A 15,869-nucleotide genomic window follows, 5' to 3' on the forward strand; every position below is an offset into this window, starting at 1 on the left:
CCGCGAACCGGTCCTTAACTGCCATGGGTGCGACCAGCAAAACCATGCACCCACAGCCCACCATGTGATTCATTTTATTTAACCAACACCAGAGCGGTGGTACTAATCCAACATTACCATTAGAACCAACAGTCTAAACATTAATATGATTTTCCCCATTGTGAACTAGTTGAACTAAGCATGGCTAAGCAATTACTAGTCCAAACTCTAATCATGTTATAACCCCAAGCTAACAAAGGAGCATGGTATCAAAATAGCATGGCTGTAACAATAGGTAACCATCCCCATAGTAATATTGCAAAACAAATGCGGTATTTGAAAGAAAACATTAGGACATTTGCAATATAGGATCAATATGATCAAGTGACAAGCATGACTTGCCTTGCTCTGCTGCTGGAGGAACCTCGGCGACTATCTCGAAGTACACCGGAGCGTCGGAGAAATCGGAATCTAACGACATACAAAGCAAACATTGCAAACAGGCTATAAGACTACTGAAACAGGGAACAAAACCATTTTTAATGGATTCTACACATTTTTCTTGATTTACTGAGACTTGAATGGGATTAAACGGAGCTCGGATGAATTAGTTATGAATTTTAGAAGATTCACTGTGTTTATTACTATAACAAAAATCCTTAAATAATTTATTGCGCAATATTAACCAGGGCTGATGTCAGCACAGGCGGCTCGGCGCCGACATGCGGGGCCCACCGGTCAGCGGCACGGGGAGGAGAGAGGAGGCGTCGGCCCGCGGGCCCACCGGTCAGCGGCACGGGGAGGGCGGTCTACCGTGGACCGGGACCACGCGGGTGATCCACCGCCGATCCACGGGACTGACGGCCCGGATCGCCCTCGGCCGATCGGACGGACGGCGGCGGCGGCAGCCCCCGGGCTCGGATCGGCATCAAAGCCGATCGGCCGACCCGGGGCTAGCGGCGGCGGTGCGTGCGCGTCGCGTCGCCGGCGACGGCATCCGGCGGCGGAGGCGACGCAAAAGCGGCGGCGGCGGACGGCGGCAACGACCCAAAGCGACGGCGAGCGCGGGTGGCGGCGACGCACGGGGAAACGGGGAAGGAGAGGAGAGGAGATGCCTCACCGAGGGTGGCCGGCGCGGAGGAAGACGATGGCGAACGGCGACGGCAGGCCACGGGAGGGCGACGGCGACCGGCGGACGAGCTTCGGCGTGCCCTAAGGAAGGAGAAGAGAGGGATTAGAGAGAGGGAGATAGACCCCGGCGACCGGCATTCGAGGCCGAAAGAGGCGGTAGGGGTTAAACCCACCGGAGCGCGAGGAAACGGGTGTTCCGGCGGCGAACCTCGACGGGGAAGGGGCGGCCAAGGTAGATCTCGACCCCGCGAACCCGACGGCGACGACGGCGCGGTGCGGCGGCGATCCTAGCGGCGGCTAGCAGCGGCCGAAGTAGCAAAACGGCGGCGGCGGGTGGTTGCACGGCGCGGGAGCGATGGGGAGCTCGGGAGAGGTCGGCGCAATGGGGAAAAAGTGAGAGGGAGTGCCGGCGATGCTTAAATAGGGGGAGAGGGAACCGGACGTGGCCGGAAGAGGCGGGAATCGCCGGCCGACGTGGGGAGTGGGGAGGGAGAGAGAGGCGGGATTCGAAATTCGAATCCCGGCCATCTCGGGCGCGGGCGCGAGCGGGAGAGAGAGGGGAATGGGCGCGGAGAGCGCGGCGCACGCGCGGACGTGGCCGACGTGGCCCGGAGAAGGCGGAGGCGTGGGCGTGACGGCCGTTACGGGCGCGGCGGCGCGAGCGGGAGAGGCGGGAGGTGGGAGACGGGTCCGACAGGTGGGCCCCACCTGTCGGCGACCCCGGGAGGGAGGGAGGCGGGCGGCCGGCTGGGCCTCGGCCTGCGGCCGGCCCAGTAAGGGGAGGGGGAGGAAAGGAAAAGAGAAATGGGCCGACGGCCCATTTGACAAAAAGGAGGAAAAAGAGAGGAAAAAGAAAAAGAAAAAGGAAAAAGGATTTTCCCTGGAATTAAAATATTGCTTGCTCAATTTTAATTGGTTAAAATTATTTCTAGAGCTCTGAAAATTCCACTAAAAATCCTGTTAATGAATTTCGACATGTAGAACTCAAGAAAAATTCCACATGTCAAATCCGATTATTATTTGCATTACTTTCTTAGGGTTTTCTCCTGATTTCACCTGCATTTTCTTGGGGTCATTTGTAAATTACAATTTTGGCTTGGGAGGAAAACTTCGGGGTGTGACACTGGGTAACTTGAGTCTGGATCTGTTTCTACCCTCTTTTAAACCTCAAACCTATAACCGTTTCAATCTTCAGTTTCAGAATCTGAAATCTCTCCCCCAACATCGACACTAGCGGCATAATTCCAAAATCCCAGAAAGAAATTTAGTGAATCGTGCCCTACCACCGCCACATCGCGCTTCCCATTTCAAGCAAGCGCGTAGGTGAGTCTCCCAAACCTTCCATGATGCGCATCCTCCGCGAACCCAGGTGCCCCATGGCGAGGACATCTTCCCGACGAGTTTGAGGTTGAGTTCAGATAATGATGCAGATACGACAGGCGAGGAGGGTTAAGATTTGGGAATCGACGGATAGTGTGGTCACACCCTCTGGACATCTTCCACCGCGGTGGTAAAGGAAGATCATCCTCCATGCGTTCTTTGCTTTTTGTTCCGGTAGAAAGTGGGTTTAAAAATTTTAACCCAATATATCGCCTTATGTACTTCAAGGCTGGTTTCATGGATCTCCACTACAATAAGTGTCGTGCGAATTTTATGTGTAAGAATAAGGACACGAGGTATTAGTGCCACAAGTGCAAATGTTGGTTTGAAGGCAAAAACTTCGCACTAATCAATCAGATGTTTCAGTTATCAAATACGGTTTTTATGTAAGGAGATTGGTTTGTATGTAAGGAGATTGGATGATGGTATATCGATAAGATATTTCATTTTGACTTCGATGGGATATTCCATTTTGACATATTTTAGTTGGTGGTCATCAAATTTTAGGTGCAGCTTTTTCATTTGATATTAAATCTAGTAGTTGGAAGTTCCTATATCAGTTGATCAGAATTAATATTTACTACAAACCTAATGTATATGTGTTTTTTCTAAGTTTCCTAAATATTAATATTATGTTTATGACTATCAAACACTAAATATTATTGTTAAGGTAGCACAAATTTCTATGAGAAGTTTATTTAATAGATGTTTCTTTAATCTTATATTTTTTTAGATATAAAAAAATTGTAATGATAATTGCTGAAGTTGATGATCATGTTGCTAGTAGTGCATAAGGGTTTAGTCGTGAATATGTGTAGGGCTACAAAAGAAAATACGATAGGCTAATAGTAGAATATGCTGTTCAAAATGCAATTGACCAACTTAAATACTGCTCCTTTCATATTATAAGTTTTTAATTTTTTTAAAGAAGTTTGACAAAGTTTATAGAAAAATATACCAATATTTATAGGATCAAATTAGTTTCATTACATCTAACATTGAACATATTTGATTAGTTTCTTTATTTTGTGTTAAAAATATTGCTATAATTTTTATAAGATGTTGATAAACAAACGCATCTGCCGAAGGGCAAGCTTCACTCAATATGTGCGATATAAAGTGATAAAATGTATTGATTTTTATAAAAATTTGATCACCTATTACATGCTCCTGACGTCTATTTATAGGTTTACAGCCCTGGGTTTGTAACCCTAGGGTTTTGGTGTACAAGTGAGTTTACACAAACGCCCTTATGACATGAACATTTATAGGGGTAATAACAAACCTTTGGCTCAGCTACCCGGTCTATGGGCTTGTCCCTTCATGGGTTGTTTGCGGGCCTTCTTGATTAACAGGGCGTTGGCTGTCGTATTGGCTTCGCTGCTTGGTCAGAGCGATCCTTTGGCAATTTCTCCGCTACTCAGTGATCAGCTTTGCCGCTTACTGGGACTTCGCCTCTTGGTTGTCTTGCACCTCGTTTCGCGGCTTGGCATTTATGTGTTTCGGCTGGCTCGGTCGAAGGCCCTCATGACATGCCTCTAACATAAACTTAATCAAATGTAAAAAAGTTTGACTTAGAAAAAGTTAAAGCGATTTATAATATGAAACGTAGGTAGTAATCAGAATTTGACCTGAAAATCCCTATCTCTACTATTATAAAAATTGAAGATGTTTCTGCCGAAATTTTGGTATGTCATCCATTTTTGAGTTAGTTGTACATCACCCGTATCCAATTCGACATGAGTCAACGTGAGTCCATAATAACTATTATATATCCCCTTCCGGCTAGGGCTGTCAACAAGCCAAGCTCGAGCGAGCTCGTCTGCCGAAGCTCGAGCTCGACACAAGCTCGAGCCGAGATCGAGCCGAGCCTATTGCACCTTTGAGCTTTTAGGCAAGCTCGGTTCGAGCTCGTTCGAGCTCGAGCTCGGCAATAAGTAGTATAATATATATTTTAATGACAATCTCTTGATAAGTATAATTATTTTCTAGTTAATCACACTAATAAAAGAGTAGAAAATGATTAAAATAAATATATTGTGCTAACACATGCTAATTTATTGTGTGAATAGATACTAATATATATATATATATATATATATATATATATATATATATATATATATATATATATATATATATATATATATCTATTAGTTTATTATATTAATAAGGTGAACATGCATATAAACTATACACAGTCAAGCTCGGTAGAAGCTTGAGCTCGGCTCGGTAAAGCTCGCGAGCTTTTGCTTAGGCTCGGGTTCGGCTGGTTTGGAGCTCGAGCCTAGGACGAGCCAAGCTCAAGCTGCTCGCGAGCCTCGAACTTTTTTGACAGCCCTACTGCCAGCCCAACTCCTCCCTCTCCTAGCCCAACCCAGCTGGCCCACACCATCCCACACCCCATCCCGCAACCCTCCCCTGATCTGATTATCTCTCTCTCTCTCTCTCTGATTTTTCTCCTTTTCTTTTCTCCAATAATTCTAATCCTCCCCCTCTCCCTCTCCTTACAATCTTCTCTTTTCTCCTACTATTCTCTTTTTCATTTTTTTTTCTCTTCCAGATTTCTCTCTACATAAATATTTTTATTTTAAAATTATCATTATTTAAGGTGTGTATGTGACAAGTTGTTACTTTGTTCATCTATATAAAAAAAAACATTCACTAATTGAATAATCAAAATTTTAGTTTCAATCTTTGGTCAATAAGGTATAAGCAAAATATCAATGCGTCAAATTATGGAATAGCCACCCGGTTGATTTGTGAGGCTACGGAGAAATATACATAAAAGATTTTTCGTGTGATGATGCATGAAACGAGCGCAATCAGGTTCAATGCTATATATGATTTTTGACTTTGTTTTGCATTGTTTTGTTTGTCTTATTTCACTGTCATTTAAATTGGCTGAGTTTTTATTAATCGTAAAAATTATCTTTCCCCTATTGCAACACACATGTATTTTTGCTAGTCTCTACCTTAATAAAAATTGAAGATGTTTTTGCCGATATTTTGGTATGTCATACGTGTTTGAGTTAGTTTTTAAGTTTGTTTGCTTTTGGAAATACAAATCTGTATTTGAGTTGGATTATTTTAAGCTTGTTTGTTTTTGGAAATATAAAAGGAGTCGTATAAGAAATCTCTTTAAAGAAAACTCATGCTAACTTGAGATGAAATATGGACTTCTAATTGTAGCTCATGATTTTCTAAAAAAATATTTAAGCGAATTTCCACGGTGAATTTTATCCTCTAAACCATATAACAATAATAATATTAAAATAGCATTTACCCGTTATAATGCACGGATATTTTTTCTAGTTAAACATAAATTCAAAAGACCGAATTGGCCTAGTGATGCGCTGCAACCATCGTTCCACAAGTGAAAGAAGAAACCACTTGATGCTTCCTAAGATTATCCGCCGCCACCGTCGTCGTCGGGGAGCCCTTCCATCTGACCTCTCTTCATCTCCCATCTGCCAATGTCTTGCCGGCAATATTCTTTCTCATCTAGACGGCAGTCGTCGACGAGGTAGGCGCATCTGGGCTTCAACGCTGCCAGGAATTGCTCGGCCCGGAAGCACGCCGAGAATTCGTGGCCGAGGAAGACCAACTCGCCGCCGACGCCTCCACGAGCTTCTTCTCGTCGCCGAGCACCGTCGACCCTGAAGATCGGCAGATGTTTGGTGCAGAAAGGCGGGTCCCCGTTATCGCCGTCGCCGGCGAACCTCCAGACGATGTTGTTGTGTTGCCCTTTGGAAATCCACTTAAAAAAATAAACAGGAGAGATACAAACAATTTTACATACTCTTTTATTATCCTAGTAGCAAAATGTTTATGTGTTGCAACAGGAGAAAAAGAGTGAACATGTTATAGTAAAAATCATGAAACATCGTGTCTTATATTTACTTTTGTCAACATAACGGGCCTGTTCACTTTACTGCCAAAAAAAACCTTATCAAAGTTTGGCAACTATGCCAAAATTTTGGCAACTAGTGGTAGCTTGCCAAATTTTGGCAGGAATTCTTATATAGTTACTAAAATTTGGCAACAAACTAAATGTAGCAACTTTTTTGTCAACTTTATCAAAATTTGGTAAGGTTGAAAATGGCACCAAAGTGAACAGGCCCAACATGTCCAGCAAATCGTACTTGATTTATTTTACTTTCATCGGTTAATCCTCCTTGAGTAGCTATTCTCATGAGCACCAGAAACAGAACGTAATCAGAATTGAGAAACGCCCAGGAGTCTTCCGGCTAGCTCACAAGGTGGTGGGCTAGACAACCTGGGTTCGAATCCTCACCCCTTCTAATTATTTGATATTAGGTCATTCCCTTATATTTGCTTCTTTTTTTAAACATAACGTAATTAAATATAAAATTGTACTTATATTGAAACGGAGAAACGTAGTATTATTGCGCAATAAGCTGGCACTGTTATGGCCTCCAACAGTACGTAGCATCGTGGCATCTTACAGCACGGTATCATCTGGAGACATTGAATTTGAACGTCGATCAGGGCAAGAGAGACGTGCCGAGTCCGACTCGGAAAATGTGCGCCGTGTTCAGGCCCGTCCGAACCTAATCCAGCACGTACGGGTCTAACACAGCACAAAACATCTTTTTAATCATTCCAGTGTCTCTCAGGAAAATTATCGCGTTCATAGAAGCGTTTTAATTTGCTCTGTCGACCGACGATCGCCGGCGGCGGCGCCGTCAGATCAGCCATGGAGCCGACCGGCGCCGGCGCCGGCGTGATCCAGTGCTGGGAGACGCTTCCCGAGGATCTCCTCGTCACCGTCTTTTGCCAGCTGGAGATACCCGACCTCCTCCGCTCCGGCGCCGTGTGCGCGTCCTGGCACGCCGCGTACCGCACCTTCCGCCGCCTCCGCCTCCCGTCGCCGAAGCAGCCGCCGTGCCTACTCTACTCCTGCGACGCCTACGGCCCCGACGCCGCCGGACTCTACTGCCCATCCACCGGCGCCACATACCGCATCCCCGTGTCGTGCGGCGGCGGCGGCGGTGGCTTCCGTAACCTGACGCTGATCGGCTCGGCGGACGGGTGGGTCGTCGCCGCCGACGAGATCGGCAACCTACGCCTCCTGAACCCGCTCACCGGCGCCCACGCCGAGCTCCCGCCGCTGTCCACGATGCACCACGTCGAGGCCGCCGCCGACGAGGAGGACGAAGGCGGCGGCCTCGCGTACGACATCGTTGATCGCCTGTACAACCGGCCCAGCCTGGTGCGCGTCCCGGCGCGCGAGGTGCGGGATTGCATGTACTTCAGGGCGGTGCTCTCCTGCGGCCCTCACGCCGCCGCCGGCGGCGGCGACGCGGCGGCGTGCGTCGTGCTGCTCCTGCACATGCCCAGGTGCGAGCTCTCCTACGCTAGGCCCGGCGACGAGCGGTGGACGTGGATCTCGCCTGGCGCCGGCACCGGCCTCCGGTGGCGTAACCTGTACTGCGACGCCGCCTACTGCAAGGACGATGGCCTCTTCTACGTCGTGCGGGATGACGACTCCGTCCACGCCCTGGACCTCACCGGGCCATCGCCGGTGGCGAGGAAGGTGTTCGACGAGCGGACATGGAGCACGAGCTTACCATCCAGGTACCTCGAAGATGTCCACCTGCCATGCGCCCAACCTTGCAGATACCTCGTCAACACGCCGTCGGGCGAGCTCTTGCACGTCTGGAGGTTCAGGCAATGGGTCAGTTCCTACGATTCGTCATCTGATGATCAAGACGACTCCTCCAACGATTCGTCATCCGAGGATCAAGACGACGACTCCTACGATTCGTCATCTGAGGATCAAGACGACTCGTCCTCGAGAGACCTGTATGAAGATCTCATCACCAGGGACATACAGCTCTACAGGACTGACTTCCATGGAAAGAAGCTCGATGCGATGGACAGTCTAGACAATCATGCTCTGTTCCTCGGTTACAATACCTCCTTGTGCCTTCCAACGGAGGATTTCCCTGGATTGAAGCCCAATCATGCTTACATCACGGATGATTCGCTCGAGTTTGTCAACTATTTTAAACGAAATAAAAAAGAAATTGGCATGTGGAACATCGAAAGCCAGATCTTGGAGGGATTTGGTGGGGCGTCATCTCTTGAAGAACCTTGGTTAAATTGGCCTGCGCCTATTTGGATAATACCCTCCCTTTTGTAGACGAAATTATATTGTAACAACACTGAGGCGATAGTGTTGCGTTGCCCTTTGGAAATCCACTTAAAAAAATAAACAGGAGAGATACAAACAATTTTACATACTCTTTTATATTATACTAGTAGCAATATGTTTGTGTGTTGCAACAGGAGAAAAAAGAGTGAACATGTTATAGTAAAAATCATAAAACATCGTGCCTTATATTTACTTTTGTCAACATAACATGTCCAGCAAATCGTAATTAATTTGTTTTACTTTAATCGGTTAATCCTCTTTGAGTAGCTATTCTCATGAGCAGCAGAAACAGAAAGTAATCAGAAACAGAACGTAATTAAATATAAAATTGCACTTAAGCTGGCACGGTTATGACCTCCAACATATTTATCTATCTTGTCTTGTCAGCTGCAGGATTAAACTGACTAGCACACCCACATTTTATTAAGATTTGGACCTGCATTGGAGCTAAGCATATCTCCTAAGCCATTATGTTCATCGACTTAGTTCGCACCAACAAAGTTCTGGCACCATCAGTCGAGCGCGGATTTTTCATCAACACAAATTTGGCACGAACAGTGGGGCACGGATTTTATACCTATATGTTTGAAGAAGTCGACGCCAATATCCTGGTCGCAATGGAGAATTTGACGGAGGAACAGAGGCAACAGATTGATCAATCAGTGACTAATTTTCAAAAGTGTTATGTTCAATGTTTCTTCATGACGTAACAAGGACTGATTCAGAAGACACAATTTCCCAAGTCGATGATTGAAACACTTCAAAATACAGTTGATGAAGCAGTTCGTCGTGCTTTGCTTGATCAATCTGGAGTTTTGGTGGATACATTGTGAAATTTGATCAAAGGAACAGTTGATGAGTTAGTTGCTCAAAGACGCCAGCTCGGGGGGCAGATTGAAGAACAACAACAATATCGGCTTGGGGGACAAGCACATCAGTATCAGTAAGATGAATCATATCAACAATATCAGCTAGAAGAAACTCAAAAACATCATTATGGAGAAGATTGGGCATTTGGGCCGATAGAATTGCAAAGATGATAGATGAGCAGTTTGGAATCAAACTCAAGGACCAAACTTCTGTGTATCGGCTGCCATATCCTGAGTGGTTTGATAGGGTTCCATTGCCACACCGATACAAGGTTCCAGACTTCTCCAAGTTTCCAGGGCAAGATGATATATCTATAATGGAACACTTCAGCCGATTGTTAGTGCAATGTGGGGAAACATCTGCTAATGAAGCTCTGAGAGTTAGATTTTTTTCACTGTCTTTGACTGGATCGTCTTTCACATGGTTTTCATCACTACCGTCGAATTCTATCAGAGGATGTGCTGATCTTGTGAAGCAATTTCATGTCTACTTCTTTGTTGGAATCGATGAGTTGAAACTTTTACAATCATAGATCTTGCTGAGCTTTACGGAGCTTCAATACAATTTTCATATGGAGTTTGTCATGATCTGTGGTGCTCTCATTTTTTTAGGTAGACCTCTTTGAAAGATCTGGTCGCCAAAAGTCAAATTTTACAGGTTTTTCCTCATGAAAAATTCCTGTAAAAAAATCACCCCATTTCAAAGGGTAGTTTTCCTAATAAATCGTCTGCGAGAATAGACAAATTTTCATAGGCAGATTTGCCCAACCGTAAAAATAGGTTTTCAAATACGGTCTTTAACCCTTCACAGCCTCCCAACCATTTATACAAGCTCTGTTTCTTTTGGGCCGCCTGTGAAAATAAATGCACAGCGTCCAAAAATGATTTTGTTTTTTTTCTTTTTTACAAGTAGTGCATTTCTTCACCTCATGATACTTATCAAAGCATCATCCATGTATACTTATCAAAGCATACTTATCAATGTATGATAGATGTATCTCAAATGGACACGTGCTTTGTACTCGTTTTTTTCATCCTTCCAAAAATGGGAGAGATATTGCACAACAAAGCTTCCAGTGTTATTACCTCCAACACAAGAAAAATCTCATGTAGAGACATTTTCTAGAGGCGTTTTGCAAATTGCTTCTAAGATTAGGAGTTTAATAGTGTAGAGATACTTTATAGATACACTTTAAAAATTACGAAAACTTTTACTCTAAAGACATTTTCAGCTCATTAGATTTTATCTTGTAGAGCCATTCTTTCGACACTTTAAAATGTGTTGATATGTAAAGTCATTTTCTTGAGATATTTTAAACTATGTAGAGACACTTGTTAGAATAATAATATGTACTACAGGATTAAATATAAGTAACTAAATGTACAAACAGACGAGTAATGACATGGAGGTTAGTGCACTTAAGATATTTTATTCTCCTTTTTTAGACTGGTTTCATATGTTTGTGGTATAAATTAATGTATACAAAATTGCCTTTACCATGTTATAGATACTTTATAAAATATGAGACAATTCACTATGATACACTTATTAGATATTTTCAAAACGCCTCTACAGTATTATAAAGAAATTTGAAAAATGTCTCTATAGTACTTTAAAAAAATATCTCTACTATAAACATTTTTCTTGCATCTTACACGGTATCATCTGGAGATAAGATAATGAACGTCGTCAGAACAAAACGTTACATGGTGGCATATCGTATATATGGTTCGGTCTCTCGTAAAAAGGGCAAGAGACGTGACGAGTCCGACACCGAAAACGTGCACCGGCCGTGTTCAGGTCCGTCTCCGAACCTAAACCTGCACAGGGTTAACACAGCACAAAACATCTATCATTCCAATCTCGCAGGGGAAAGAATAATCCTCTATTCGATCCGGAAAGGTTTCTGCTCTGTCGATCGATCGAATCGCCGGCGGCGCCGTCAGTCATGGAGCCGACCGGCACCGGCGCCGCCGTGGTCGCCGATTGGACGAGGCTGCCGGAGGATATACTGGTCACCGTCTTTTGCCAGCTTGAGATACCCAGCCTCCTCCTCTCCGGCGCCGTGTGCGCGTCTTGGCACGCCGCGTACCGCACCTTCCGCCGCCTCCGCCTCCCGTCGCCGAAGCAGCCGCCGTGCCTCCTTTACTCCTGCGACGCCTATGGTCCCGACGCCGCCGGACTCTACTGCCCTTCCACCGGCGCCAAGTACCGCATCCCCGTGTCGTGCGGCGGCGGTGGCGGCTTTCGCAACCTGACGCTGATCGGCTCGGCGGACGGGTGGGTCGTCGCCGCCGACGAGATCGGCAACCTGCGCCTCCTGAACCCCCTCACCGGCGCCCAGGCCGAGCTCCCGCCGGTGTCCACGATGCACCACGTCGAGACCGCCTTCGACGAGGACGAAGGCGGCCTCGTGTACGACATCGATGAGGATCCATCCGAACACCCCCCCCCCCCCCCCGTGCGCATCCCGGCGCGCGAGGCGCAGAACTGCATGTACGACAGGGCGGTGCTCTCCTTCGGCCCTCGTACTCGCGCCGGCGACGCCGCGGCGGCGTGCGTCGTGCTGCTCCTGCACAAGCCCATGTGCGAGCTCTCGTACGCCAGGCCCGGTGACGAGCGGTGGACGTGGGTCTCGCCGGGCGCCGGCACCGGCCTGCAGTGGCGCAACTGGTACTGCGACGCCGCCTACAACAAGGACGATGGCCTACGTCGTGCGGCGAGACGACTCCGTCCATGCCCTGGACCTCACCGGCCATCGCCGGTGGCGAGGAAGGTGTTCCATGAGCGAGAATGGAGCGAGAGCCTAGCTTCTAGATTCCTCGAGAATGTCCATGGGCTATGTGGCATCCCTTTTAGGTACCTTGTCCACACGCCGTCCGGCGAGCTCTTGCACGTCTGGAGATTTAGGGATAGCGTCAGTTCCTACGATTTGTCGTTAGATGATCAAGACGACAACGATGACGATGACGATGACGACTCCGGTGACTCGCTTCAAGAGGAATCCTCACCGGAGGATGAGGACGACGACTCATGTGACCCACCTGATGAGGAGCTCGTCACCGAGGACATACAGCTCTACATGACTGACTTCCATGGACAGAAGCTCGAGGCGATGGACAGCTTGGATGATCATGCGATGGACAGCTTGGATGATCATGCTATGTTCATCGGTTACAATGCTCCCTTGTGCCTTCCAACCAAGGATTTCCCTGGATTAAGCCCAAATTGCGTCTACATCACGGATGATTCACTCGAGTATATCAACTATTCTAGAAGAAACAACAAGCGAGACATTGGTGTGTGGAGCATCGAGGATCAGAAATTGCAAAGCCTTGGAGGAGCATCACCTATTAAAGATCCTTGGTTAAATTGGCCCGCTCCAATCTGGATAACACCCTCCCTTTTATAGGGGAAATGAATATATGTTCCTGAGACATGATTATTAAATCTTACTAGTTAATTGTTTTGACACTGGTGTGCTACCCTAGATTTGTGGCATCATAAACTATTGCTGTTATTGTAACAGGGTGTCCTCACCTTTTCATTAGTTGATAACATTTTTCATCATTGAATAACAAGCATGGATTTTTCCATTAAAGCCGTACACGACTCTCTGATAGGTCCAACCATATTTTTATTTTTGAATTGGTTCTTTTGTTCAGGTTGTAACGGGACAACAAATACTTAACATATATACCTCGGGTACAGCCAAACCACGCTCGTCAAGTCTGTGCTCTCAGCGCAGCCAATTTTCCTCCTGACTGCCTTGGGCTGGCACGGGTGATATCACCGGGGGAGAAATGTAAAGTCAATTGGACAAAGGCGTGCCTGCCAACCAGCCAGGGGGTTTAGGAGTCCTAAATTTGGGACAAGTTCACAAGGGCCTTGAGATTGCGATGGTTATGGCATGAATGGAAGGACTCGATCAAGCCGTGGGTGGGACTGGACGCCATGTGATGGATTAGATAAGGACCTTTTTGCTACCTCGACAAAGATAACCGTCGAAGATGGGAATACAACACGCTTCTGGGACTCTGCATGGATTGGTGGGCAAAGACCAAAAGATCCCTCATGCCACTTGTCTATGGGATCTCCAAAAATAGAAGAAAATCCATGCGCCAAGGGAAAGAGGGCGACGCCTGGGTGCATGACCTGACCCTTGATGTGGCCTCACCTATCACAATCAACCTCGCCGAGCAACTGGTCCGTTTGTGGGAAGCAGTTCGGAATGTGCAACTAGACAGCGAAGAACCGGACCAGATTGCCTGGAAATTCACAAGTAATGGGCACTACACAGCTTCCTCGGCCTATCATGCACAATATTTAGAGGCGCCAAACTCAAGTCTAAACTCCCTGATCTGGAAAGTCTTGGTGCTGGGGAAATGCAAATTTCATGCCTAGCTTATTATCGAAAATAGAGTCTGGACATCTGACCGGCTTGCGACAAGAGGTTGGCAAAATAATGGGCATTGCCCTCTCTGCCGTTCTGAAGCGGAGATGGGGCTGCACCTTGTCGCCAAGTGCAGATACACAAAGAGAATTTGGCACCTTGTAGCTACTTGGACGGGTTATTAATAATTGGAGCCGACTAAGTGGGAGGACGCCCGGTCAGTCCACCAATGGTGGGAGAGCTTGGCAAATACACCCGACGTCCCAAAAAAGGGCCTTCGATCCCTCATCCTGCTAGTCGTTTGGGAAATCTAGAAGGAGAGGAACCGGCGGATCTTCGACCACAAAGAGGCGGCAACAGGCTTTCTCCTAACACGAATCAAGGAGGAGGCCAGTCTATGGGCTCTAGCGGGGGCTAAAAGATTGTGTGAACTCGTACCGCACATTGTATAGTGTATAGCTCAAAGTTTCTTTTCTTTACCCTTAGGGGTTGTATTTTCCCCTGCTCTATTCAATGAAAAAGCACTACTGTGTTGTTTTCCGTTCAAAAAAAAAATACCTCATGTACCATGAGATACTGAAATTTGTATTAGATATAAACAGTGTCGAGCAAATTTGCCGTTCCGCTATCAGATGGGTATTATGCAATTATATCAGCATCCCAGTTTCTTATGTTTTTCAACATATTATATGAACTGAACATTTTTTATTGGAATAGTTCCCTTGCTTCCCTTGGGACAATGCCATTATAGGTATAATATAATTAAATTTTGTCCCTCAAGTTATTTTGTCAATTTTATTTGTCTCATAACCCTGAAGCTTTCATAATTTCTGTCATAACAGTATTACACCATTCTTGACCAATTACCTGCGTTTTCTTCTTAGTTATTATTTTCACCTATGCACAGACCACCATATATTACACATATGAAGAATTTTCACCTATGCAGTACCACCGTATATTACACATATGATCAATGTCTGACGTACTATGTAACATTATCAGGTATTTCGTGCTGAGCAGCAAGATAGATGCTTTGTTCGAGAAGAGAAGTGGCTCGTATATGAGAAACACTCGACTCAGTCATGGCAAGTTGCCAAGTTTGACTAGCATTTTCCCTGCATTTTTTAGGGGGCTTTTTGCCAGATTAGCCCTTTTCATGATGAGACTTTTTTTCATGCAAGAATTTGATTCATGGGAGAAAGTGCTTGAAGAATACTCCCTCCGTCCCAAAAAAACAAACCCTGGTTTCCGTCCAACGTTTGACCGTCCGTCTTATTTAAAAAAATTATGAAAAAATTAAAAAGACAATTCACGCATAAAATATTAATCATATTTTATCATCTAACAACAATGAAAATACAAATTATAAAAAAATTTCATATAAGACGGACAGTCAAAGTTGGACACGGAAACCCAGAGTTTTGCCTTTTTTTGGGACGGAGGGAGTACAGTCATTCCAGTTTCTGTCCTTGATAATCTTCTTTCTTTGGAGTCTTTTACCCCTATGCCATTAAAAAAGTTGGAGGTTACGTGTATGCCACAAAAAAGTTTTGAGTCACCTGTATGCCATGACACAAACTTTCGTTTACCTGTGAGCCACTTTGGATGGAATCAGCACTAACGGAGACTAACAGAGGTTTGAAAGGTCTATTTTGCCCCTTGCTCTATTTCAGCCACGCTGGCGGCGGTGTGCGGCGCCGGGGGCGAGGCGAGGCGGCTTGCTGCGCCGGCCTGGGCACGCCGGCCTGGGGGCGCCGGCCTGGGGGCGCCGCCGGATCTGGCGAGGCGACGCGAGACGAGGCGAGGCGGCGGCGGCGGCATGCCGGCGAGGCGGCGGTGGAGCGCCGGCGACGGCGACGACTGGCGGCGGCGTGCCGCGCCGGGGGCGAGGTGAGGCGGCTTGCCGCGCCGGCCTGGGCACGTCGGCCAGGG

At 46.5% G+C, this 15,869-nt stretch overlaps 2 protein-coding genes across 2 annotated transcripts; both read left to right on the top strand.

Moving 5' to 3' along the window:
* The first annotated feature begins 7,210 nt into the window (after nucleotides 1-7,210).
* Nucleotides 7,211-8,659, top strand: LOC107275573 (uncharacterized). The gene has a single exon (XM_015760831.1). The coding sequence runs from the start codon at nucleotides 7,211-7,213 to the stop codon at nucleotides 8,657-8,659; it is 1,449 nt and encodes a 482-aa protein (XP_015616317.1).
* A 2,760-nt stretch (nucleotides 8,660-11,419) lies between these two features.
* Nucleotides 11,420-12,953, top strand: LOC4350833 (uncharacterized). The gene is given in 3 exon segments (XM_015761297.3): nucleotides 11,420-12,247; nucleotides 12,249-12,292; nucleotides 12,295-12,953. Coding segments are annotated over 3 exon segments (1,461 nt in total). The 5' UTR covers nucleotides 11,420-11,489.
* The last annotated feature ends 2,916 nt before the right edge of the window (nucleotides 12,954-15,869 follow it).

This window comes from Oryza sativa, chromosome 11 (genome assembly GCF_034140825.1).
Source record: "Oryza sativa Japonica Group chromosome 11, ASM3414082v1".
NCBI lineage: Eukaryota > Viridiplantae > Streptophyta > Magnoliopsida > Poales > Poaceae > Oryza > Oryza sativa.